At 41.1% G+C, this 25877-nt stretch overlaps 1 protein-coding gene across 3 annotated transcripts; it reads left to right on the forward strand.

The window, feature by feature from the left end:
* Nucleotides 1–1407: 1407 nt before the first annotated feature.
* elmod3 (ELMO/CED-12 domain containing 3) lies at nt 1408–25877 on the forward strand. Of its 3 annotated transcripts, none has more exons than XM_061906803.1 (13): nt 1408–1559; nt 11619–12350; nt 12779–12844; nt 12925–12999; nt 14590–14659; nt 14870–14932; nt 15033–15121; nt 16913–17036; nt 17128–17250; nt 19409–19539; nt 20792–20868; nt 20955–21082; nt 22493–25877. In XM_061906803.1, exons 2-13 carry the CDS (start codon nt 12315–12317, stop codon nt 22744–22746), a joined length of 1236 nt encoding a protein of 411 aa, XP_061762787.1. In that variant the 5' UTR covers nt 1408–1559; nt 11619–12314; the 3' UTR covers nt 22747–25877. The 3 variants fall into 3 exon arrangements, with proteins under 3 accessions (XP_061762787.1, XP_061762788.1, XP_061762790.1); XM_061906804.1 differs by having other exon boundaries at nt 14873–14932; XM_061906806.1 differs by lacking the exon at nt 11619–12350 and having other exon boundaries at nt 1485–1559.

The following is a 25877-nucleotide window of genomic DNA, read 5'->3' on the forward strand; positions in this document are numbered from 1 at the left end:
CGTTTCTTTTCTTTTTCTTTTATGTCCCACTCTCCCTTGTGGAGGGGGTCCGGTCCGATCCGGTGGCCATGTACTGCTTGCCTGTGTATCGGCTGGGGACATCTCTGCGCTGCTGATCCGCCTCCGCTTGGGATGGTTTCCTGCTGGCTCCGCTGTGAACGGGACTCTCGCTGCTGTGTTGGATCCGCTTTGGACTGGACTCTCGCGACTGTGTTGGATCCATTGTGGATTGAACTTTCACAGTATCATGTTGGACCCGCTCGACATCCATTGCTTTCCTCCTCTCCAAGGTTCTCATAGTCATCATTGTCACCAACGTCCCACTAGGTCATTATTGTCACCGATGTCCCACTGGGTGTGAGTTTTACTTGCCCTTATGTGGGCCTACCGAGGATGTCGTGGTGGTTTGTGCAGCCCTTTGAGACACCAGTGATTTAGGGCTATATAAGTAAACATTGATTGATTGATTGATTGATTGATAACAATCTACAAGGTTAATATAGCTTGCTTCTCTTTTTTCCCCTCCATTTCTATGCTTTTTTTTGTATCTCTAGTTATCATTACGCATATGTATTGTTGCATTTGAACAACTGTATTGTTGATAATTATTCATTATAAATAACGCAATTTCTATTGGTATTTGTATCGCTCCATTTGTAGTGTAAAAATGCTCATTGTCATTTCTGTATTATTATTTATTTCACTAACTGCTTCTTTGCTATTACTTTTACCATCATACTTGTACGTATCGTACTTGCTGATGTTGCTCCATTGTTGTTGTTGTTATTGTTGTGTTTGCTGTTGTTGTTTTCGTCCCTCAGTCTAATCCCCCTCTTGTCTCCACAATTTCCCCCCTTGTCTTCCTTTTTTTCTCTTTGTATCCCCTCCTGCTCTGGCCCGGCTGCACCAAATGATAGTATAAAGACATTTAATAAAGTCAAATGCAGCTGAGATAGGCTCCAGCACCCCCCGCGACTACGAAAAGATAAGCAGTAGAAAATAAATGGATGAATGGAAATACAAATAAGAGAAGTATTCCACCCTCGTGACCCCAAAAGGGACAAGCGGTAGACAATGGATGGATAGATGGATGGCGAAGTATCCCACACTTCCCTTTTGTAGAGTAAATTTGTACAGCTGATACGGGCATCTACATCAACAATATGATCTGCCTAAGAAGCTGGACAGGAAAAAAATAAAAATAAATAAATATATATATATATATATATATATATATATATATATATATATATGGATATATGGATATATATATATATATATATATATATATATATATATATATATATATATATATAATGTTTCTTTTTGACAGTTTCTGACTGTCAAAACAGCCCTTTTTTTTAACTCTAATGTGCGCATAAACGAGCCTTCTTGCAAAAAAGGGAACACGCCATCAGAACCTGCGCACCAGAGAACAATGACGTAATGAATTCAGAGCACGACATGAAACGACAATTCCCATGATGCATTGCACTACAGTGGCCGCTGGACGGGGGAAGGGAAGCTGAGATTGGAGGGAGTAACAATCAGAAACTGAGGTACTTTTTTAATTTCTTCATATACCACATATTATACACTGGCGGGGGGCACAGTGCTCACTTGTGTTGTGTTTGAACGGGGCCAAGAGAATAAATTACATTTACTTGGATTTTTGGGGGGGATTTGGGCTCGGACTCCATCACCGTTACACTTCAATAGCGCTACAGTTAGCCCTTTAGTTAGCCTGACAGCTGGCTTTTCTTGTCATAGCCCAGCCTTTCAGCCTCTGTGCTGCACACTTTCTTTGTTTTAATGGCATGATTTTCTTTTTGCTCTGCATCGCGATGACAGACTGCTGTGTTCACAAGTGTGGTGATAATTCCTTCCGTTGCTGGCGATGAAGCTGGAGCTGCGTCTTTGTGCCTGCGGGGTTGCTAGCTTGCTAGCCAGTTGACGTTACAGCTGTCAACTTCTTGCTAAACGCTTAACACACCCAGCTCTTTAATGTGCGAATAACCTTGATATTTTCCAATCCCTTTGTGCTGTTTATTGCCTTTTATAAACTGTTATTTAGCAGTGACTATAAGGACGTATTCATTGTGAAAGTTTTTGAACAATGACTACGGCAGTTAATGTGTTGCAGGTGTGTATTATGCCTCATTACTAAATATATTCAATATATTAGTTCCAATGTGAAAATATTGCCCACTCCACGGGTGTCCAAATTGAGGCCCGTGGGCCAAATTTGGCCCGCCAAGTTGTTTAATTTGGCCCACCAAAGGCTGAGAGCTTTAAAGGCCTACTAAAATGACATTTTCTTATTTAAACGGGGATAGCAGGTCCATTCTATCTGTCATACTTGATCATTTAGCGATATTGCCATATTTTTGCTGAAAGGATTTAGTAGAGAACATCGACAATAAAGTTCGCAACTTTTGGTCGCTAATAAAAAAGCCTTGCTTGTACCGGAAGTAGCAGACGATGTGCGCCTGACTTCACAGGTTGTATGGCTCCTCACATTGTTTAAAATGTGAGCCTCCAGCAGCAAGAGCTATTCGGACCGAGAAAGCGACAATTTCCCCGTTAATTTGAGCGAGGATAAAAGATTTGTGGATAAGGAAAGTTAGAGTGAATAAAAAAAAAGCGACGGCTCCAAGCGGCGGCAGTGGGATCATTTCAGATGAAATGAGACACATTTAATAGGATAATTCTGGAAGATCCCTTATCTGCTTATTGTTTTAATAGTGTTTTAGTGAGATTGTAAAGACATACCTGAAAGTCGGACGGCTGCGGTGAACGCCAGTGTTTCTCAGAGAAGCCGATGGAGGAGCCAAGATCACAGCTGCCTTTTTGAGCTGCAGGAGGAAGTCCCATAATCCACTGAAGTCTCCGTTAAGAGCTGACTTAATATCACAATTTTCCCACCCAAAAACTTGCTGGTTGAAAGTAGAAAACATGTTCGCTTGACCGCTCTGAGTTAAAGCTTCACAACAAACAAAGAAACAAAGGCTGTGTTTCGGTGCTAAAGGCAGCTGCAATCCACCGCTTTCCAGTCTTTATAGTCTCCATTATTAATTGAACAAATTGCAAAAGATTCAGCAACACAGATGTCCAAATTACTGTGTAATTATGCGATGAAAAGAGACGACTTTTAGCCGTGTGTAGAGCTGGGATAATATGTCCCCTCCAACCTGAGATGTCACGCGCACGCGTCATCAATCCACAACGTTTTCAACAAGAAACTCCGGGGGAAATTTAAAATTGTAATTTAGTAAACTAAACCAGCCGTATTGGCATGTGTTGCAATGTTAATATTTCATCATGTATATATAAACTGTCAGACTGCGTGGTCGGTAGTAGTGGGTTTCAGAAGGCCTTTAACCTCTTCAGGTGCAAGCTGTTTGTTTTCATGCTTTTTTAAATGTCTCTTTGCTATTTGGGCTTATTGGACCCTAATTAGAATAAAACTAAGAATCATCTTGTGATTGATTGATTGATTGAAACTTTAATTAGTAGATTGCACAGTACAGTACATATTCCGTACAATTAACCACTAAATGGTAACACCCGAATAAGTTGTTCAACTTGTTTAAGTCGGGGTCCACGTACAAACCCCATTTCCATATGAGTTGGGAAATTGTGTTAGATGTAAATATAAACGGAATACAATGATTTGTAAATACGTTTCAACCCATATTCAATTGAATGCACCACAAAGACAAGATATTTGATGTTCAAACTCATAAACTTTATTTTTTTTGCAAAAAATAGTTAACTTAGAATTTCATGGCTGCAACACGTGCCAAAGTAGTTGGGAAATGGCATGTTCACCACTGTGTTTCATCACCTTTTCTTTTAACAACACTCAATAAACCTTTGGGAACTGAGGAGAGATATTTTTGAAGCTTTTCAGGTGGAATTCTTTCCCATTGTTTTATGTACAGCTTAAGTTGTTCAACAGTCCGGGGTCTCCGTTGTGGTATTTTAGGCTTCATAATGCGCCACACATTTTCAATGGGAGACAGGTCTGGACTACAGGCAAGCCAGTCTAATCCCCGCACTCTCTTACTATGAAGCCACACTGTTGTAACAAGTGACTTGGCATTGTCTTGCTGAAATAAGCAAGGGCATCCAGGATAATGTTGCTTGGATGGCAAGATATGTTGCTCCAAAATATCTATGTACCGTTCAGCATTAATGGTGCCTTCACAGATGTCTAATTTACCCATGCCTTGGCCACTAGTACACCCCCATACCAACACAGATGCTGGCTTTTCAAATTTTCCCCTAGAACAGTCCTGATGGTTATTTTCCTCTTTGGTCCGGAGGACACGACACAACGTTCACCGTTTCCAAAAAACAATTTGAAATGTGGACTCATCAGACCACGGAACACTTTTCCACTTTGCATCAGTCCATCTTAGCTGAGCTCGGGCCCAGCAAAGCCGGCAGTGTTTTTGGGTATCTTTGATAAATGGCTTTGGCTTTGCATAGTAGAGTTTTAATTTCCACTTACAGATGTAGCGACCAACTATAGTTACTGACAGTGGTTTTCTGAAGTCTTCCTGAGCCCATGTGGTAATATCCTTTACACACTAATGTCGCTTTTTGATGCAGTACCACCTGAGGGAACGAAGGTCTGTTATATCATCACTTATGTGCAGTGATTTCTCCAGATTCTCTGAACCTTATGATAGTATTACGGACCGTAGATGGTGAAATTCCTAAATTCCTTGCAATAGCCCGTTGAGAAATGTTGTTTTTAAACTGTTTGACAATTAGCTCACGCATTTGTTCACAAAGTGGTGACCGTTTCCCAATCTTTGTTTGTGAATGACTGAGCATTTCACGGAAGCTGTTTTTATACCCAATCATGGCACCCACCTGTTCCCAAGTAGCCCGCATACCTGTGGGATGTTTCAAATAAGTCTTTGATGAAAAAATCCCCAACTTTATCAGTATTTATTGCCACCTTTCCCAACTTCTTTGTCACGTGTTGCTGGCATCAAATTCTAAAGTTAATAATTATTTGCAAAAAAAAAAGTGTTTATCAGTTTGAACATCAAATATGTTGTCTTTGTAGCATATTCAACTGAATATGGGTTGAAAATGATTTGCAAATCATTGTATTCCGTTTATATTTACATCTAACACAATTTCCCAACTCATATGGAAATGGGGTTTGTAAAACAATTCATGGTATGATGTAGGGCTGGGCGATACAGCCTTTTTTTTAATATCTCAATATTTTTAGGCCATGGCATGATACACGATATATATCTTGATATTTTGCCTTAGCTTTGAATGAACACTTGATCCATATAATCACACCAGTATGATGATTCTATGTCTACATCAAAACATTCTTGTTCATACTGCATTAATATATGCTAATTTTTTTTACTTTCATGCAGAGCGGGAAATTACAAGTAAGTCAATTTACCAAAACTGTATTTTTTATACAGTTATTAAGCAGTGGCACAAACATTCATGTCATTTCAAAACTGAAAGTTCAAGATTGTCAGAGACATTTTTAAACAAGCTATACGTGTATCATTTGAAAAGTCACCTGCTAATAACTTTAATAAATACAGTTTTGGTAAATTGACTTAGTTGTGATTTCCCTGCATGTTTAAAAGTAGCTTATATTAGTGCAGTATGAACAAGAATGTTTTAATGTAGACACATAGAATCATCATATTGCTGTGATTATATGCATCAAGTGTTCATTCAAGCCTAAGTCAAAATATCGTAATATATATCGTATATTGCTATATGGCCTAAAAATATCGCGGTATTAAAAAAAGGCAATATCGCCCAGCCCTAACTCGAATATCACGATATAGTCATTTTCTATACTGCCCTGGGAAAAACCTGCGATATATCGAGTATATCAATATATCACCCAGCCCTAATATGATGTACTTCATGTGTAGTGACATGCTCATTTTTATTTTTACACTTTTTTTTTTCCAAATTCCATTGTATGTTATACTTTTCTGACACCACCAAATAGCAGTATAAGTGTCTACATAAGCGGCATAAGACCCCAATTCAGTAGTGTACACAATTTTGGAAATAAGAATGAAAAGGGGCATGTGGCCACTAAAACCTTTATTAATATTTACATATCTGATTTTGATATCTGATACTGATAAGATATCAGCAAAATAATATATGTGAGGGACATGCTTAGCAGCCAATCATGTAACAGTATCAACTATCATATTTACTTGCGCCATCTTGCTGTCTCGCTGTTGATTCTCTGCATGGACTGAAAAGCTGAACTGAAAACGAGTTGTCGATAAAACAGGAAAAGTCTCCTTGACAACAGTATGGATTTTCGGGGGATTTTTTTCTAACTGATCATAGTCCTTCACCGCTCTTATCTTTTCTTTTCAACACACATCCGTTCCCTATTAGGTTGTACAGAAATTACAAGTGGAAACTTAAGTGCAGGACTGTATAAAAACAATAAATTCCTAAATTTAAAAAAGTAATGATTTTGTCCAATATTATTTGAATAACAATTACTGCATAACATTAATTAATTTCCTTTCCTAAATAAGAATAACAAACCAAATTGAATGTTACAAAGACTACGTATCTTCCTGGCAGTAAACCTGCAACAAATTGTTGTCGTGTTTCTTTATGTTTCTATTTTCACACTTTGCACTGTTTTGTTACACTTAATTAAGCATTTCTTACGTATTTCTTATTTTTGCACCTTAGTTTAAAGAGGTTATTGTTAAGTGTTTATTGTGATTTTAGATTTGTGTTTACATTGATTGTTTGTGTGTTTTCCATGGTTGAGTTGACGTTTCCTTTCCTTTATGCCTTGATAGCTGAGGGGATCACAATCAGAGGAAGGTTACATTTGAAATAAAAATGTTAACATTTAATGTATTTTTCAACTGGTCTACATTTTCCTTAGGTCATAGAAAATATCAATGGTTATCGATATTGACCAAAATAAAAAAAAACTTGTGTCGTGCAGCAGTTTTCAGCCAAATCGCCCAGCCTTTATGTAAAAATGTCCAATATCAGTCTTGCAATTCCTTCAATCAGCACACAAGTTTAGTCTTTTCTTGTATTTTAGTCAAGTCTTTTACAGAAAGGCAAAGTGGGAGGCTATAGGGACTGGCACCTACACAACAGCTAAGCACACAATAATAGCACACAAGCTAGACATAATGCAATAAGTGTCCTTATTCAAACAAATAAAAATTTCTGTCAATATAAACAAGTATCAAATAATAATATTTGCATATTACTTTTACCTACAACTCTTAAAGGCAGAATTAGAATGTATCCAGTAACAAACATGGCCACATTATTCCAGCTTATTACATAACAAGCTTAACTTCATCAATTATTATGTGGGCACAAGATGTCACTAAAATACCAATTACCTCTCCACTTCAGTTCAAAGCCAGCATAAATCCATTCCAGACGGTTCTTGCTATTTTGGCATTATTTTGTCAGGGTAGCTGTTTTTGCAACAATGACCCAGACAAAATCTGATTATGTACTTGGCAATGAAAACAATTCTGATTCTGATTAATAATAGGTTGGTGTTTTTTATACCTACCGGTATCATTGTTTGAATTAATTAATTTGATGAAATATTTGTAATCTTTCCGCACTACAAAACAATAAAAGTATGCATGATTTTTGTTAATGTTTGATTAATATTGGTATTTTTCAATAGTCAAGGCTCAACTATTGGTATTGTATCATAAGTGGAAAAAGTTGTATCGGGGAAAAAAAACCTACTTCAAATCTCTGTTTAGCCCTCGTCCCATTAGCATATTTTCATTGTGGCCCTTGAAGGCAACTCATTTGGCAATCCTTGGCTTAGACCAAAGACTTCTATGGAATTACAACGAAATGAACCCAGATTTCCCTCGCCCGGACGTGGGTCACTGGGGCCCCGCTCTGGAGCCAGGCCCGGAGTTGGGGCACGATGGCGAGCGCCTGGTGGTCGGGCCTGTTCCCATGGGGCCCGGCCGGGCACAGCCCGAAGAGGCAACGTGGGTCATCCCTCCAATGGGCTCACCACTCATAGGAGGGGCCATAGAGGTCGGGTGCATTGTGAGCTGGGCGGCAGCCGAAGGCAGGGCACTTGGCGGTCCGATCCTCGGCTACAGAAGCTAGCTCTTGGGACGTGGAACGTCACCTCACTGGGGGGGAAGGAGCCTGAGCTAGTGCGCGAGGTAGAGAAGTTCCGGCTGGATATAGTCGGACTCACCTCGACGCACAGCAAGGGCTCTGGAACCAGTTCTCTCGAGAGGGACTGGACCCTCTTCCACTCTGGCGTTGCCGGCAGTGAGAGGCGACGGGCTGGGGTGGCAATTCTGGTTGCCCCCCGGCTCAAAGCCTGTACGTTTGAGTTCAACCCAGTGGACGAGAGGGTAGCTTCCCTTCGCCTTCGGGTGGGGGGACGGGTCCTGACTGTTGTTTGTGCTTACGCACCAAACAGCAGTTCAGAATACCCACCCTTTTTGGGTACACTCGAGGGAGTACTGGAAAGTGCTCCTCCGGGTGATTCCCTTGTCCTACTGGGAGACTTCAACGCTCATGTTGGCAACGACAGTGAAACCTGGAGAGGCGTGATTGGGAAGAATGGTCGCCCGGATCTAAACCCGAGTGGTGTTTTGTTATTGGACTTTTGTGCTCGTCACAGTTTGTCGATAACAAACACCATGTTCAAACATAAGGGTGTCCATATGTGCACTTGGCACCAGGACACCCTAGGCCGCAGTTCCATGATCGACTTTGTAGTTGTGTCATCGGATTTGCGGCCTAATGTTTTGGACACTCGGGTGAAGAGAGGGGCGGAGCTTTCTACCGATCACCACCTGGTGGTGAGTTGGCTGCGATGGTGGGGGAGGATGCCGGACAGACCTGGCAGGCCCAAGCGCATTGTGAGGGTCTGCTGGGAACGTCTGGCAGAGTCTCCTGTCAGAGAGAGTTTCAATTCACACCTCCGGGAGAACTTTGAACATGTCACGAGGGAGGTGTGGGACATTGAGTCCGAGTGGACCATGTTCCGAACCTCTATTGTCGAGGCGGCTGATTGGAGCTGTGGCCGCAAGGTTGTTGGTGCCTGTCGTGGCGGTAATCCCAGAACCCGTTGGTGGACACCAGCAGTGAGGGATGCCGTCAAGCTGAAGAAGGAGTCCTATCGGGTTCTTTTGGCTCATAGGACTCCGGAGGCAGTGGACGGGTACCGACGGGCCAAGCGGTGTGCAGCTTTAGCGGTCGCGGAGGCAAAAACTCGGACATGGGAAGAGTTCGGGGAAGCCATGGAAAACGACTTCCGGACGGCTTCGAAGCGATTCTGGACCACCATACGGCGCCTCAGGAAGGGGAAGCAGTGCACTATCAACACCGTGTATGGTGCGGATGGTGTTCTGCTGACTTCGACTGCGGATGTTGTGGATCGGTGGAGGGAATACTTCGAAGACCTCCTCAATCCCACCAACACGTCTTTCTTTGAGGAAGCGGTGCCTGGGGAATCTGTAGTGGACTCTCCTATTTCTGGGGCTGAGGTCGCTGAGGTAGTTAAAAAGCTCCTCGGCGGCAAGGCCCCGGGGGTGGATGAGATCCGCCCGGAGTTCCTTAAGGCTCTGGATGCTGTGGGGCTGTCTTGGTTGACAAGACTCTGCAGCATCGCGTGGACATCGGGGGCGGTACCTCTGGATTGGCAGACCGGGGTGGTGGTCCCTCTCTTTAAGAAGGGGGACCGGAGGGTGTGTTCCAACTATCGTGGGATCACACTCCTCAGCCTTCCCGGTAAGGTTTATTCAGGTGTACTGGAGAGGAGGCTTCGCCGGATAGTCGAACCTCGGATTCAGGAGGAACAGTGTGGTTTTCGTCCTGGTCGTGGAACTGTGGACCAGCTCTATACTCTCGGCAGGGTTCTTGAGGGTGCATGGGAGTTTGCCCAACCAGTCTACATGTGCTTTGTGGACTTGGAGAAGGCATTCGACCGTGTCCCTCGGGAAGTCCTGTGGGGAGTGCTCAGAGAGTATGGGGTATCGGAATGTCTTATTGTGGCAGTCCGCTCCCTGTATGATCAGTGTCAGAGCTTGGTCCGCATTGCTGGCAGTAAGTCGGACACGTTTCCAGTGAAGGTTGGACTCCGCCAAGGCTGTCCTTTGTCACCGATTCTGTTCATAACTTTTATGGACAGAATTTCTAGGCGCAGTCAAGGCGTTGAGGGGTTCCGGTTTGGTGGCCACGGGATTAGGTCTCTGCTTTTTGCAGATGATGTAGTCCTGATGGCTTCATCTGGCCGGGATCTTCAGCTCTCACTGGATCGGTTCGCAGCCGAGTGTGAAGCGACCGGAATGAGAATCAGCACCTCCAAGTCCGAGTCCATGGTTCTCGCCCGGAAAAGGGTGGAGTGCCATCTCCGGGTTGGGGAGGAGACCCTGCCCCAAGTGGAGGAGTTCAAGTACCTAGGAGTCTTGTTCACGAGTGGGGGAAGAGTGGATCGTGAGATCGACAGGCGGATCGGTGCGGCGTCTTCAGTAATGCGGACGTTGTATCGATCCGTTGTGGTGAAGAAGGAGCTGAGCCGGAAGGCAAAGCTCTCAATTTACCGGTCGATCTACGTTCCCATCCTCACCTATGGTCATGAGCTTTGGGTCATGACCGAAAGGATAAGATCACGGGTACAAGCGGCCGAAATGAGTTTCCTCCGCCGGGTGGCGGGGCTCTCCCTTAGAGATAGGGTGAGAAGCTCTGCCATCCGGGAGGAGCTCAACGTAAAGCCGCTGCTCCTCCACATCGAGAGGAGCCAGATGAGGTGGTTCGGGCATCTGGTCAGGATGCCACCCGAACGCCTCCCTAGGGATGTGTTTAGGGCACGTCCAGCTGGTAGGAGGCCACGGGGAAGACCCAGGACACGTTGGAAAGACTATGTCTCCCGGCTGGCCTGGGAACGCCTCGGGATCCCCCGGGAAGAGCTAGACGAAGTGGCTGGAGATAGGGAAGTCTGGGCTTCCCTGCTTAGGCTGCTGCCCCCGCGACCCGACCTCGGATAAGCGGAAGATGATGGATGGATGGATGGATGGATGGGCTTAGACCAATAACAGTTGATCTTTATGCATATTTCTTGGGCGTATCAGGAATGATGAACATAATAGTAATGATAATTACCATATCTGTCTGACTGAAACAAATTATTATTTTGGTGGTATATAGTTAATGTATATACCGGTATGTATAAGTTATACCATTACTGAGCTCTTGCTAGTGTAACAATAGTCATCCTGCCCACCCAAGCCATGGACACACCAGGCTATTTATTTGAGTATAGCTAGTCAGCCAACGAGCTAAACAAAAAATGGGATGACCACTCATAGTCTAGCACAGCTCTTAAGCATCGGAATGTGAGGTTTACACGGCTAACTATTTGTTATGCTGATATTGTCCAAAATGGTGCTGCAAAATAAAATAAGTTACACAATAATCTGTCATTGCATGATATTGACTGGATTTTTATCAATTTACTTCTGTTCTACAGTGTACTAACTCTTCATTGTGTGCTTTCTTTAAAGCTACTTTTGGGTGTGCCTAAGTGAACTTTTTCAATCTTTACCTTGCAGATTGAAACACACATGAGACCCGCCCGTCCTAAAGATTCTGGCAAAAAAGAAGCCCACCCCTGATCCACACTTTCACTTTTTACTTTGGACATGTGTCAATGAATCGCATGATGCTGAAGACATCACAGCTCTGTTGCAAGTCAATTAAAGGGTACTGCTAGCTCTGAGTGCCTATTGGATTCGTGTCTTGAAATCCAAAGTAATGAAGTGTCTGCTATGACGAGAGCGCCAGCCTGAAAAGCTATGTCATTATCCAGCTTCTGGGCACCTCTGACGGTGATGAGGAGCAAACCCACTGGCCAAGCAGTTCTGCGGAGGGGAGCAAGGGAGGAGGGTTCCGGGAAACGTGCCATTTCCTCTAGGTGGTAGACTAATATCTGTGCATTCCTCTCTGTGTGCACACCCAAGGTTAGACTTTTGGAGGAAAACTAGGAGCAGGCAAAACAACAAATCCCGACAGTCATCGCTAATAAAAAAAAATAAAGAGATGTGTACCAACTGGATATTTGTTGCCGGTGTGGTCTAACGTGACCGTGGACATTTTCATGTATATGAGCTAAAGAGGTCACTAGTCATGTGCACGAAAGAAAACATGGTAGCCCTTGTAGCAGATTGTCAGCCCATCTCAGTCCAGGATTTTACAAGCCTTTAGAGGCCACAATCAGGAAGACGCTTGCCAGCCAACGCTCATATGCAATGGAAGAAGACATTGATGTCACTTTCCACCTTGAGGTAATACATGTGGCCTTCCACAAAACATCTCACCTTTTATTTGGACTATTTGCACAAAGTCATGGCCGACACGTCTGTTTTTATGTTAAACAATTAACTAGAGCTTATTTGTTGTCAGCAGTTCAGTCACATGTGTTTAATTTAAGAACTAAGGTCAACAACTCTGCACTGCTTTAGCTGTAATCTCTGGTCTGGCTTGCTTGCCGTGTTACCATAGAAACAGCTGACAGAGCACTTCTCTTATCCTCAGTCTGGTTTTCTCCTAAGTTTCCTTTTTCCTGTGGCCACAATTACACTATATTTTATCTAGTCAACAATTAGTTGAACTGTTAATTTAAAGAGATGTATAAATTCTAAAACAACACTCTTGCTCTATTTTGAACTTGTACAAATGTCATAACCATCTGCTGTGTGACACCTACTCTTAGGGCCAAAATGGTTTATCTCGAGAACCATCAGAAGAGACTACCAATGGACACTTGAACCAAAAGCCTGTGAGTACTGTGCTTGTTTACGCCTTTAGAGTCTTTTCCAGTTTTTCGTTGTCTAAAACGGATCATATATTTTTTTCCAGGTCATGAATGGATTGATTATCAGTCATAATGTCAAAGACCACACCAACGGCAATGCCCCCCTCACATCCCTGCCGGTAACTTACCTCTGCTATGGAGTTTATGTTTTCATTACTGTTAGAGAGCAGGATAGTAATAACCACACTGATTTAATTAAGTGTGACGGGGCAAATACAATTTAGCTTTCTGTGGCCACAAACAAGACTTGTGTGTGGCCACATTTTGGTCTTTAATATTAGTTATGTAACACGCTGCGACTAGGGTTGACTGCAACATGTAGTAAATATTGTTTTTTATTCTTTAGCTATGAAAATATTCAATTCATAAGTGTTTGGGCTGTCAAACAATTAGTATTTAACTGCAATTAATTGCAGTTAAATATTTATAGCTACCTGTATATTGATAGCTATCAATTGCAGATTGATACTATTTTTCATAATTTAAAAGTGTACGGATCATTTTCAAGTTTTTTTTTTACCATGACTGGAAAAATATTTTGCTATAATAAAATGTTTTTAGACATTATGCTTTTTTAAACAGCTCAACACAAAATGGACATAAACAAACTTTTAATGTCAAGAACAAAACTTACCTGCAGTGCATTGGTCACTTGCCATATTTTGTATTTTGTAGGAATACAGAATTTTATTCTTGCTGTTGAAACCTTTGCATTTAGATATCAGTTTCGCATATGACACAAAATTAACATGGTTAAAATCATGGTTTAATTGTAAAAATGTTTGGTAATGTAATCTGCGATATTTCTACCTGAATAATTGCTTCTGAAATTATGTACATTACATGTCGTAAAAGTCAATGGTATTCATATCGCTGCATGACACAGTTTTAATCTTAATTAATAATACCAGTTATAAACACGTGTTTGCTGTATTACTGTTGGTGACCAGAAGTATAATATTTATAACCAATATTTTAATAGGCGTGTGTTTATATATCAGGTAATGTCCAAAGTTTATATGAAAAGGTAAAATATAAGTTGATAGATCCAAGGGGATAGAAAAGTGTTTGATATCAATTCAAAACTGCGATGCTGCACCAACATGAATTGGAAAAGTACAAAAAAAAAAAGGTTAAAAACCATGACAAGACAAATCTTTAGGGGACACTGTATCTTTAGGGGAAAGGTTTGGCTAGGATATAAACTGAAATAATATGGTTGTTTTAGAAATCCGGCCGTAAATTGTCATGACGGCTGCGTTCAAATTGATGCTAAATTAACATTTATCTCTATGTGCTTTTCAATGTGCTGTGATGCTGCCAAATCGAACTTCAACTATTAAAGGATATAATGACTTTCTACTGACTAGAAGTTTAGCAGAGACACAGTATAATTGTATCCATGAAGCAATTCAGTCAATCAAACTAGAGCACAATGACACATTGATAATCATGTAGAGAAATGCCTGTATTTGTTGCAGGGAGTCCTCTTGCTTCAAAAATGTGCAGTTGCATGCAGCCTTGTGACTTGTGGATATGCACAACTCCATGTTTTATTTACCGTTTTAAATTAGAATTGTTTGGCCGTGGTGCTCCTGCTCTATTAATTTTGATTTGATTAATTTATTATCATAATCAGCATAATCTTTAAAAAAAAAAAAATCATTGGTCTTTAAATAAAAGGTGAATAATGTTAAGCTTGTGTCCAGATTTCAGCACTGAAGCAGAATGGTCTCCTGCAGAGTCTAGCAGCAGGAGGAGACCAGCTTAAACCTGCAGGTAACACACAAACTCTTCTTCTCACAGGAAATAATGTATCCTAGATACCAGGCTGCTGTGTTCATAAAACACCCTCTGGGATACCAGTCAGATTGAGGAAAGCTTAGGGCTTCTGAATGATCTTTCAGATAGAAAGAAGTGTATTAGACTATCCGGTCAGTGGCAATATTTTATTACCTCACCTTTTTATGCGTGTGTGTGTCTCCAAAGAAGAAAATGCAGAGTTGGAAAAGGCGAGAGAGGAGTGGGAAGCTCTGGAGAACATCCAACCAGGTCAGAGCCATCACACAATTTCATCAGTTTGTACTAATACATTACTGATGTTTTATATTTGGCCGGCTAAATTAAATACGTGTTTAAACATTTTCAACAGCTATCACTGAGGACTCGAACCCGACACCGCTCATCTCTTTCAATGAAGCCCTTCAGTACTTCCAGACTACAGATCTCGGGGACTTGCTTGTAAGGAAATGATAAAAAAAAATTCAGACTTAAAGTATATTTTTTCTGGCTCCATCTTTGCGTTAAATAATCTCTGCTGAAAAATAGGAAACGTGTAAAGCTGATAAACATGTGCTTCATGCTAAACTCTTACATTTTCACTTAACTATGCATTTGTTGGTACTGTTAACTAACTTTTACTCTTGAACCAGTGCACATGAGGATCAAAGTTTATAAAACCAAGCAAACTTATTGTCAGTTATTTTCCAAAAACTACACCACACAGTGGCACTGTTAATGAACTCCTAATGTTTGACATTATAGGTTGTATTCATGGTCTGCAAAACACCCCCTGTTACTTGAGGTTTAGCCGAATCAATAGATTTCTACTTTTCACAAGGGTTTGGTTGTGGACCCGCCAATGAATGGCTGACAATCAGTGAGTAATTGATATATAGAAATGTCTATTTTTGACACTTGGCTGCTCCCCCCGAAAGTCAAACACCAATACAAATAAACGGGGTAGATATTGAAAGAGTCCAAAAAAAATTTAATTTTTGGGTGTAATAATAGATGGGGAAATGAACTGGAAATCTCATATAAAAATACAACTTCAAATGACAAGAAATATTTCTATAATTAAAAAAGCAAAGCAAGCATGTTCTATACCAAAAATCACAGCACATTTTTATCAGCTTGCTTGTTTTACTAAATCTGAATGCAGCTGAGATAGGTTACCCGCGACCCCGAACGGGACAAGCGGTGGAAAAATGGATGGACGGGTTATTGTGTGGAAATATGGGGAAATAACTACAAAAGCACACTTAATTCACTAACTGTTACTAAACATGTCAGTTAGTATTATTTACTATATTGGATATTGAGAACACAGACTTTTTTTAATTAAATCAAAAACAATGAAATTCAATGATTTGGTGCATTTGCAAACAGTTACAAATATGTACAAAACAAACATGCTACCCAAGAATGTACAACAATTCTTAACAAAAGAGGAGAAATATAACCCTAGAGAAAAATGTCACTTGAAAACATTTGTATGCACGTACAAAACTTAAGACCTTTAGCATATCAGTGTGTGGGATTAAATATTGGGCTTCACGGTGGCAGAGGGGTTAGTGCGTCTGCCTCACAATACGAAATTCCTGCAGTCCTGGGTTCAAATCCAGGCTCGGGATCTTTCTGTGTGGAGTTTGTATGTTCTCCCCGTGAATGCGTGGGTTCCCTCCGGGTACTCCGGCTTCCTCCCACTTCCAAAAACATGCACCTGGGGATAGGTTGATTGGCAACACTAAATTGGCCCTAGTGTGTGAATGTGAGTGTGAATGTTGTCTGTCTATCTGTGTTGGCCCTGCGATGAGGTGGCGACTTGTCCAGGGTGTACCCCGCCTTCCGCCCGATTGTAGCTGAGATAGGCGCCAGCGCCCCCCGCGACCCCAAAAGGGAATAAGCGGTAGAAAATGAATGGATGGATGGATAGAAAAGAGGTAGGATTAAATAAGATTTGCTTCTTCTTACTTCTTTTCAGACATGTAAAGAAATGTGAAAATATTTTAAAATTGTATACATGTTTGAAGTAAACTTACACCAACTACACTATCACAAAGTTGATTGGCACTCAGGTGTTTGCTTTTTATCTAAAGTTAGCTAATAAAGACTCCAGCCCCCTGATTAAAATAAGTTGTTTTGAAAATGAACGGATTATTAGAAGTATTGAGGTAAAATATTGTTTGATTGGGCTGTGTGTTGCTGTGCATTCAATAGATCTTGTTTTGTGTTTGTAATTATTCTTAGACGAACATCCAGCCAACTATTCGCAGGACAGGTCTCGCCGCTATCACACACTTCCTGTTTGGACCCCCTCGACTGCACAGGGAACTCCTTGAGGAACGAGATCTTGTCTTTACCATTGCGCAATGTGAGCATGTGTTCTACTTCCTTTTTCTGTGATTATCCTTGTGTTTACTTGGTAACCACAGACCTTACATGTTTGCGTACGTTCACGACAGGCCACGTGGACAACAGCCAAACTGTCCACATGCGAGTTCTCCAAACCATTTATAAACGGCTCATCGGCTGCAGGCTGGACTGTCCACGATATGGGACACACTGGGAAAACATTGGCTTTCAGGGTAAAATATCTCAACACAGCACTTTTATTTGACATCCAGGGAAAAGCTTTCTTTTTTGCAACCTTTATGTAGATGCCTGGAGGGCACTAACCTTTCCTTGTTAGCGCCTGTGTAACCTGCTTTCTTCGGCTTTTAAAGGCCTACTGAAACCCACTACTACCCACCACACAGTCTGATAGTTTATATATCAATGATGAAATATTAACATTGCAACACATGCCAATACGGCCGGTTTAGTTTACTAAATTGCAATTTTAAATTTCCCGAGAGTTTTGTCTTGAAAACGTTGTGTAATGATGACGTGTACGCAAGACGTCACGGGTTTTTAGGAAGTATGAGCGCTGCGCACACACACAGCTAAAAGTCGTCTGCTTTAACGGCATAATTACACAGTATTTTGGAGATCTGTGTTGCTGAATCTTTTGCAATTTGTTCAATTAATATTGGAGAAGTCAAAGTAGAAAGATGTAGGTGGGAAGCTTTAGCCTATAGCCACACAAACACACGGTGATTCCTTGTTTAAAATTCCTGGAGGCGAAACTTTACTATGTATCAGAGCGCGGTCAAGCGAACATGGATCCCGACTGCATGTCAACCAGCAGGTTTCGGTGAGAAAATTGTGGTTAAAAAGTCGCTTCTTACCGGAGAAAAGCTAAGCTTGTGCCGTCGATAGCTGCAATCGACTCCCCTTAGACATTGGCGTCAAGACACCCATGGACACACCCCTCCGACTATCAGGTACTATTAACTCACTAAAACACTGGCAACACAATAGAAAGATAAGGGATTTCCTATCCCAGTAAAGGTGTCTAAAAACATCGGAATCCGTCCCAATGCAATCGCGTTTTTTTTTTCCCTAGTCAGTCGCTATCAATATCCTCAAACATGAATCTTTCATCCTCGCTCAAATTAATGGCGAAATTGTTGTTTTCTCGGTCCGAATAGCTGTTTTTGTTGGAGGCCTCCCATTAAAATCAATGTGAATATGTGAGGAGCCCCCACACTTGTGACGTCATCGTCTGCGACTTCTGGTAGAGGCAGGGCTTTTCTCTTAACACCGAAAGTTGCACACTTTATCGTGGATGTTCTCTACTAACTCCTTTCAGCAAAAATAAGGCAATATTGCGAAATGATCAAGTATGACCATAGAATGGACCTGCTATCCCCGTTTAGATAAGAAAATCTAATTTCAGTCGGCCTTTAACTACACCCTTACAAATAAGACGCACACTGGCATTAGCTTACGATAAGCTTTTTTGTGTCCGCTATTTATAGCGCTTTGGCTAACCAACGGTAGCTACCATTGCATGTATAGCCCTTCGTAACACCGACAAGACTGCAAATTGTTGCTTCTCTGAGACTGCTTTTGTTTATGTGCCCACGTTCTCTGTGTGAGTGTGGACGAGTCAGCGGTGAGTGATAGCCTGAACTCTAGATACGTTTTTCGAGTTCACAAACAATTTTTAGTGAATATATAGCGGAACCTCAATTTACGAACACCTCATTAAACTAACTATGCCTTTTGCGAAACGCAGACCAAATAAAAATATGTATTTTGTGTACGTACCATGTCTTGGTCTACAAAAATTTCTTCCATCCATTGTGTTCCTGCAGGACAGCTATCTTGTGCCTGGAAGCAGATCCATTGTAGACGGGCTGAACTATTTCCAGTGCTCACTGCTTATTTATTCAGCAGTTAGCTACTGTGCTACTTTGTGACCGTCTTGTGTTTTTTGGCCTTTTTACAAATTGTTTCTCGTTTTGTTTAACATGAAAAGCAATGGACAAGCGATGTGTGGCTTGACACATCTAGGAAGTATCTACAGCATTGTCAACACTGACTTGTCGAGGCTCAAACCCATTTTTCATGTTTACATTGCTCCTTATTGAAAAATTTGCTTAAATATACATTTTTTTATTTACAAACCTTGTTCATGAACTAAGTTCATAAATCAAGGTTAAATTACAACAAAATATTGAGAAGGAAATCTCTATTTTAATTTTTTTTTAAACACTAGCCAGCAGGTGGTGTTCTTGTTCTATTTTTGGATTTGGTTGCGAACAGCCTCTTTGAAGCAGCATCTTTTTTTTTTTTTTTTACTACCGTAGATGTAATTATAATTATCTTTTTGTGTTTGATCAATTGTTTGGGTTCCAGGTACAGACCCAGCCACCGACCTGCGTGGCACTGGCTTCCTGGGACTTATGCACACTCTTTACTTTGTGATGGACCCAGAGACTCTGCCATTGGCTCGAGATATCTACAAGTTATCCCAACACTCTACTCAGGTATCACTGCCCCAATTGATTAAACAGGTAGAAGTACAGTATATGTTTCTATCTATGCTTTTGATTTATAGTGTCAAGTGCCTATTTTCTGTACCTCCAAACATTTTGGCCCTTGGATAAGCTTAAAGCGTATGCTCTGCTGCTTTCCCAGAATGTATTTTAATACATTTAGCTGGTTTCCGTTCCAAGTTCAGTCTGGATTATGCTACATTCGCAATCCTTATGTGAGACAAGAACAATTTAAAAATAAATATAGAAAAACTGCTCATCAGAGGCAGCTAACAATGCAGGTAATGGATACGATCGATTATATGTATAAAGCCTTCTTAAAAACCTTCAACACCATTTCATATACACCCTGTAAGTATATACTGCATTTAATGTAGTAATAGCCACATTCATGATAACATGTAATATTTACAGTATTTTGACCATTTTTAAGCAATACTGAAATTACTTTTCTGGGTGCAATAAATTTACAGAGCACATAGCATTGTTGTTTGTTATGTGCTAAACATTTCAAATACAAAGATAAAACCGTGACTTTCAATGTCTGCTCTCACTAGGATGCCGACTGTGTTGTTTCTTGAGCAGCTAAATTCAGAATAATCTTCACTCCTCAGATACAAAAATGCCACCTAGCGATGTTGCAATGTTCTGCTGTGTTCCATTTGATGAAAATCATATAGTGTTAATCCAGATTCTTTGTGCCTTTTTGTTTACAACTGAATGGAATGCTAACATTGGCGATCCTGACTATTTTGGTCTAATAGTGGTTGTCTACCTTATTTCCATAAGGTAGACTTTGTTTTGTCCATTTCTGTTCACTTGTGGCTTATCAGTAACAAGTGAACTGCAGCAAAGTCCCCCCCACTATGGGGGGTCAAAAAGGAAGTCAATCACCTGTTAAAAAATGTGTGCCGTTATTGTAATTGATAGTTAACGCATTATTATCGTGTTAACTTTGACGGCCGTAATGATATTAGAGTGTCCCTTATATTGTGCATCATAGATGGATTTATTACTTTTTCATCAAAAGATTGAACAAATCTTAAAATGGCAATCTACCAACTTCCCCAATAGGACTCTCCAATTGTCTGGGGTTTATTTAATTAGGTTTTGTTTTCATCCACTTGCATATTTTACTGGATGACAGAAATCTCAAATATGTCTGGTGGGATACATTATCATCTAAGAACATATGTGTTCAGTCTGTGCAAAGGTTTTTAATGTTGTGTCTATGCATCCTTAGAACTTTCCATTTAGTGTGATGTCAATCAACATGACCCGCATTGCTCTTCAAGTCCTCAGAGAAGAGGCCTTGTCCAAGTGAGTCTTCCATTTTGTTTGTCTTCTTCTTGTCCTTCCACATCAGCCATGCAAACCTTGTTGTTTGCCTTTGGCCTCCTCACTAGGGAGTGCAATCGCCGTCAGCAAGTGGTCGGCGTGTTGAATGAGTTTTATGTGGCCACATACCTGCACCTGTACCAACTGTGGAAGACCCAACAGAAAACCATTGCTGACTCTGGCTTTGTACTCAAAGGTAAGAAAAACTGCATCATTTTCCTTGCTCAGAATAAAATAACCTGTGAGCATGTTGGAGGACAACAGTTTTAAAGCATAAGTAGTAAAGGAGATCTTATCCTTGGTGATAATTTACTATTTGATGTGATGTGTGGTATTGTTTATTCGTTTCAGACACGCTCATCACATAGTTATATTTACACCGTTAAAAGAGGCCAAAAAAAGTAAGAAGAATCTTGAGTTAATTTAATCGTACCCCTTCTCCATGTCTATTACTGATTATTCATTTACAATATATTATTTACATTTTAACACCATCTGGTTATTGTTATTTAAATTTGATCACTTCCTGTTTGTATATAAAATATCAACAAGCAAATAGGATTAAAAAAAAGATGAAACTTGGCAGTGTTAAAGTTTCTGTATGTCACAGTTCAGTAGATGCTTAGTGGGCGATCTAACCTTCAAGATATGCACACGCATGAAGAAAAACAACGCCAAAGTGCAAGGGTGGTGTTTGGAGTGATTTATGGTCTCGTTCATCTGTTTATACACTATACGGCGGCCATTTAATCTGGTTTTTAATTATCTCTTTTCTGAAGATCTCTCCTGTGGGTGGGCAAAAAAATGCATGCATGTACACGAAAAATTAAAGGCAATTATACTGGGCAAAGAGCATTGTGTGAAACAGCCCAAAGATAGGTGTGCCAAGCTTGTGGCATCATATTCAGAAAGACTTGAGGCTGTAATTACTGCAAAGGTGCATCAGCAAAGGCTGTGAATACTTACGTACATGTTTTTTTTATTTATTTGTAATACATTTGCACATAAAAAAATCACATTGTCATTATGGGGTATTGTGTGTAGAAATCTGAAGAAAAAAAGGAATTTATTTCCATTTTAGAATAAGGTTTTTACATAACAAAATGTGGGGGTAAAAAGCACTGTGAATACTTTCCGAGATGTTCAAAAATATTAAGATGATGTTAGATTTTTGGGTTTGAAAAATGTATTTGAACAAGTTGCAAACAGCCCATTTAAGGAAAAGGAAGAAACAGTTCATTTGAATGGAAAACAGTTAAATCCTAATAACATTTTAATACAGTTAAAAAAAAAAGTAAAACACCACAATTCATAATGAGTGAAGACATTAAATAGACATGTAAAGCAATTGCTAAATGTATGAGTAATTTGTGGCTAAAGTGTTGTAGCTACAAATTGATCATTACCAATATGATATATTGGTAAGGATCAATGAATAAAATGTATTGCTTGATATTGTAAAGATCTGTAATGTGTCACGCTCAAGGAACACATAACAATTTCCGCTGTAGACTGTTGTCCTTATGTATGCATGCTGACGCTGTTCTTCTACAGCTGGTCCTCTCAACATGAGTCTCACAGTCGGGTGCACTTTCTAACCTTTCAGAAGTGGAGCTGTTTGCCAAAAAGAACCCCAAGCAGATGCTTCGCCGACTAGAGGTCTTCCTGAAAGAGAGGCGGGTAGGTGGAATCCCTCGCGGGACGTCGCCAGAGCCACCGGCTCAGCAGCCTTCCTCTCCCAGCCCGGGAGAGCGAGCGGCCAGAGTGGCGAGCGCACAGGGATGCAAGGAAAAGGAGATGCATTTTACAGGAGTGTGTGAGCTACCGCCTGACATGGAGGGCGACGCCAGACTCATCTAAGCTAGAGTCTGTGTATGTGAGGGTGCTGTTTGTGTGCGCGTGAGTGTGTGTGTGTGTAACTTACTCCCAGAGAGCTAGATGAAGAACACTCCACCCAACACGCCCCCCTCCTCTGATGCTGGGGTGCTGCACTTTTCTCTTTTTTTCAGGGGTGGGGAGATAGAGCTATATTATTTGTTGTATTTATTTATTTTAGCACAAAACAGTCAAACAAAACAATGAATTCACAAAACAAAGCAAGTGAATGATTGCACTTTTCTGAATAGCTGCCATATATTTCACCTGTTTTCAGGGCAGCTGCTTGCGTTGGCATTTCAGAGACTTCATCTCTAGCACGCCATGCGCGTCATGCAACAGTCAGTTCTCGTCACAGGGTCCAAACTGCAGCACAATAGGTGACCTTTCAGCAGGGACTGAAGGTGCGACTTGATAAATGAGTCTGCCGCTTCAATTTACAAAAATATTTGAGTTGCTTTCGTCAAAAAAAGAATTCCATCTTTTTATAGAAGATGAGTGAAGATTTGAACAAAATCCTCCGTAAACATTCTCAGCTTGACATGGCTTCAGCCGAAAGTCTAATATAAGCTTTGTGGACATTCCATTAGTGAGCATGTGATTGTATTTTTGGAAAGGACTGAGCTGACATTGATGAGGTGTGCTTTGGTGCAGTATGCAACTCCAGCTCTAGACGATAATCAAAATGTCTGCTGTGCGACGGCAAAAGGCATTGTTGCTAACTTCAGGGCTCGTGTGCAAGTGAACATAACTTAGTGAGGACATTTGGCAGTGGTAGGAATGACCCCGCTGAGCTTTTCAAGTGATTGTTGTGAGCGCAGACTTTACTCCACACAATAAGCCAGCTTTACTAAGTACGCGATCTAGCTGCATAGATGGTACTTTTGTGGATTTTAAATGGCGGTACTACTACTAGGAAACAAATTCTATAAATAGAAATATGGGTTTGGGCTCCTCAGCAAAGCTACTTTGTGCTTGTGTGGTCTCGATCTGTAGCATGTCCAGGTAGCACTAGTACTGTAGCATCCTATAAAAGCTTGTTGATGTCGCTCTGTGGTGTCTTACTATAGCACATCCACCCCCCCTGTACTGTACTTCTACATATTAGGCAGCGCAGCTTTTCGGAGATGGCTTAACATGTTAATGAGCTCCACTTTGTCTTCTGAGAAGGTAATAACGGTGCCTACGTCGCATAGAATCACGTTAAGGTCGCCTCCTTTGTTTGCGTTCAGCCTCAGTGCCACAGCGGCAGCCTCCTCCATTCTTGCAACCTCAGGCGGGTCACGTTCGTCGTGCTTTCTTGTTTGACGAGGAACTTTGCACGGTTGTGGAGAAAGCGTAAATGTGTGGTATGCAAAAGAAAACCGCCGCTGGCAGGAGCCATAATGTTCATTAGCAGCCACCTCATCAGGTCCTCCTTTCAAACATCGCACCACACTGATCCCTTTAGCTTTCTTCTGTTCGAAGCTGAGGAGCAGTGCCGTGTATGTATATCAGGAAGTTTGTACATAGAGAATTAATGATTGTAAGATGTATGATTGTCTGTAGGGCATTATACGAAAACATTGCTTACCTCAAGACTTGAGACAAATCTCCTTTCTCTCTCCTGACGAATAACTATTTCTATGTTTGCTTGTACTCTGACCTTCTCTCACCAGTCCCACTCATTAGCTATTGTATATCCCACAGCCAAAGCACTATGGAAGAAGCAGGTCCTTGCTACATGTGTACTAGACTAGGAGTGTCCTGATTTAATATTGATATCGGGCCGATATCAATACCGGATGATATCAGCTTGCATCTAAAATGTCCGATCAAAGCAGTCCTGCAGCACGTTTACTTATGCAAAGCTAGACAGCCTGTTAACATCTAAATGGCTTCCTAGAGACACAGGGTTGATATTTCCTTGTTTTTTAGTGAAGTCATTTACAAAAGCTGTGAGGAGGTGGCGACTTGTCCAAGGTGTACGACGCCTTCCCCCCGAATGCAGCTGAGGTTGCCTCCAGCTCTCCCCGTGACCCTAAACGGGACAAGCGGTAGAAAATGGATGGATGGATGGCATTTACAAAAGGTATAGCAGCTACACAACAGCTAAGCGCACAAGCTAAACATACATGATATTGAACAATGTTGCAGTCTAAAACATTTGTCAGTACAAATAAATATCAAATAATTAAAGTTGCATATTACTTACACATACGTCTCCAATATGGAAAGGATCCAGTAACTAATGTGTCCACATCATTCAACTTACTGTCATGACCTTAATTTAATGATTTTTGTGACCGCGAGGTGTCGCCAAAAACTAATATATCACTCCACTCTAAAATCCTAAACATGTAATAAGGTTAGTGTTTTTTATACGTACCTTTGTTCTCTGACTAATTTCACTTGATCTAACATTCCACACTACAACATGATAAAAGTATGTATGATTCTTGCTGATCGTATCTAATTCCTATCGGCATCGGCCAACACTTAAGGCACCAGTATCGTATCGGAAGGGGAAAAGTCATATCGGGACACCTCTATACTAGACTGTTTAGTCCCATATGCTCTCTGGTTCACGTCTGCAAATGTTAATAGACGATATTAAATGTCACTTTTAGCCAAGTTTGATCTGGCTTCCATTGACCATGTTGGAGCTGGTTCTGTTGTGGCTTCAGTGGAGTTGCATTTTCTGTGTTTTTAAGTGTTAACACTGAGAAACAATCGAACTAAGGCCATTACTAACCATACTGTATGCTTTGCTCACCGTGTGTATCAAGTATCACCAAACACAGCAGATCATATTTTACCCTGCCAAATGCACACTTGCAAAACTATAACACGAGAGAACAGAAACTTTTTTTTTTTGGAGTGGAGGCGGCTGTCTGATGTTCCTGCTTGCGACCCAGCAGTGGCTCGGCAAATACAATCTCAACACCCCGCGCTTTATACTGTACCAAGGTGTTTTACTGTCGCCGTCTTTGTCACGTCCCCCAGAGCATTTTATGACTGTAACTTGATTGTAGACGCCCTATTTTATACTGAGAGTTATTTCAGAATACAGTATGTGCTGTTGTACATTAAATGTATTGTATGGAGAAAGCTAAATAAATGCTGTTTAAAATGAG

Source organism: Nerophis ophidion, linkage group LG07 (genome assembly GCF_033978795.1).
Source record: "Nerophis ophidion isolate RoL-2023_Sa linkage group LG07, RoL_Noph_v1.0, whole genome shotgun sequence".
NCBI classification, from domain to species: Eukaryota; Metazoa; Chordata; class Actinopteri; order Syngnathiformes; family Syngnathidae; genus Nerophis; species Nerophis ophidion.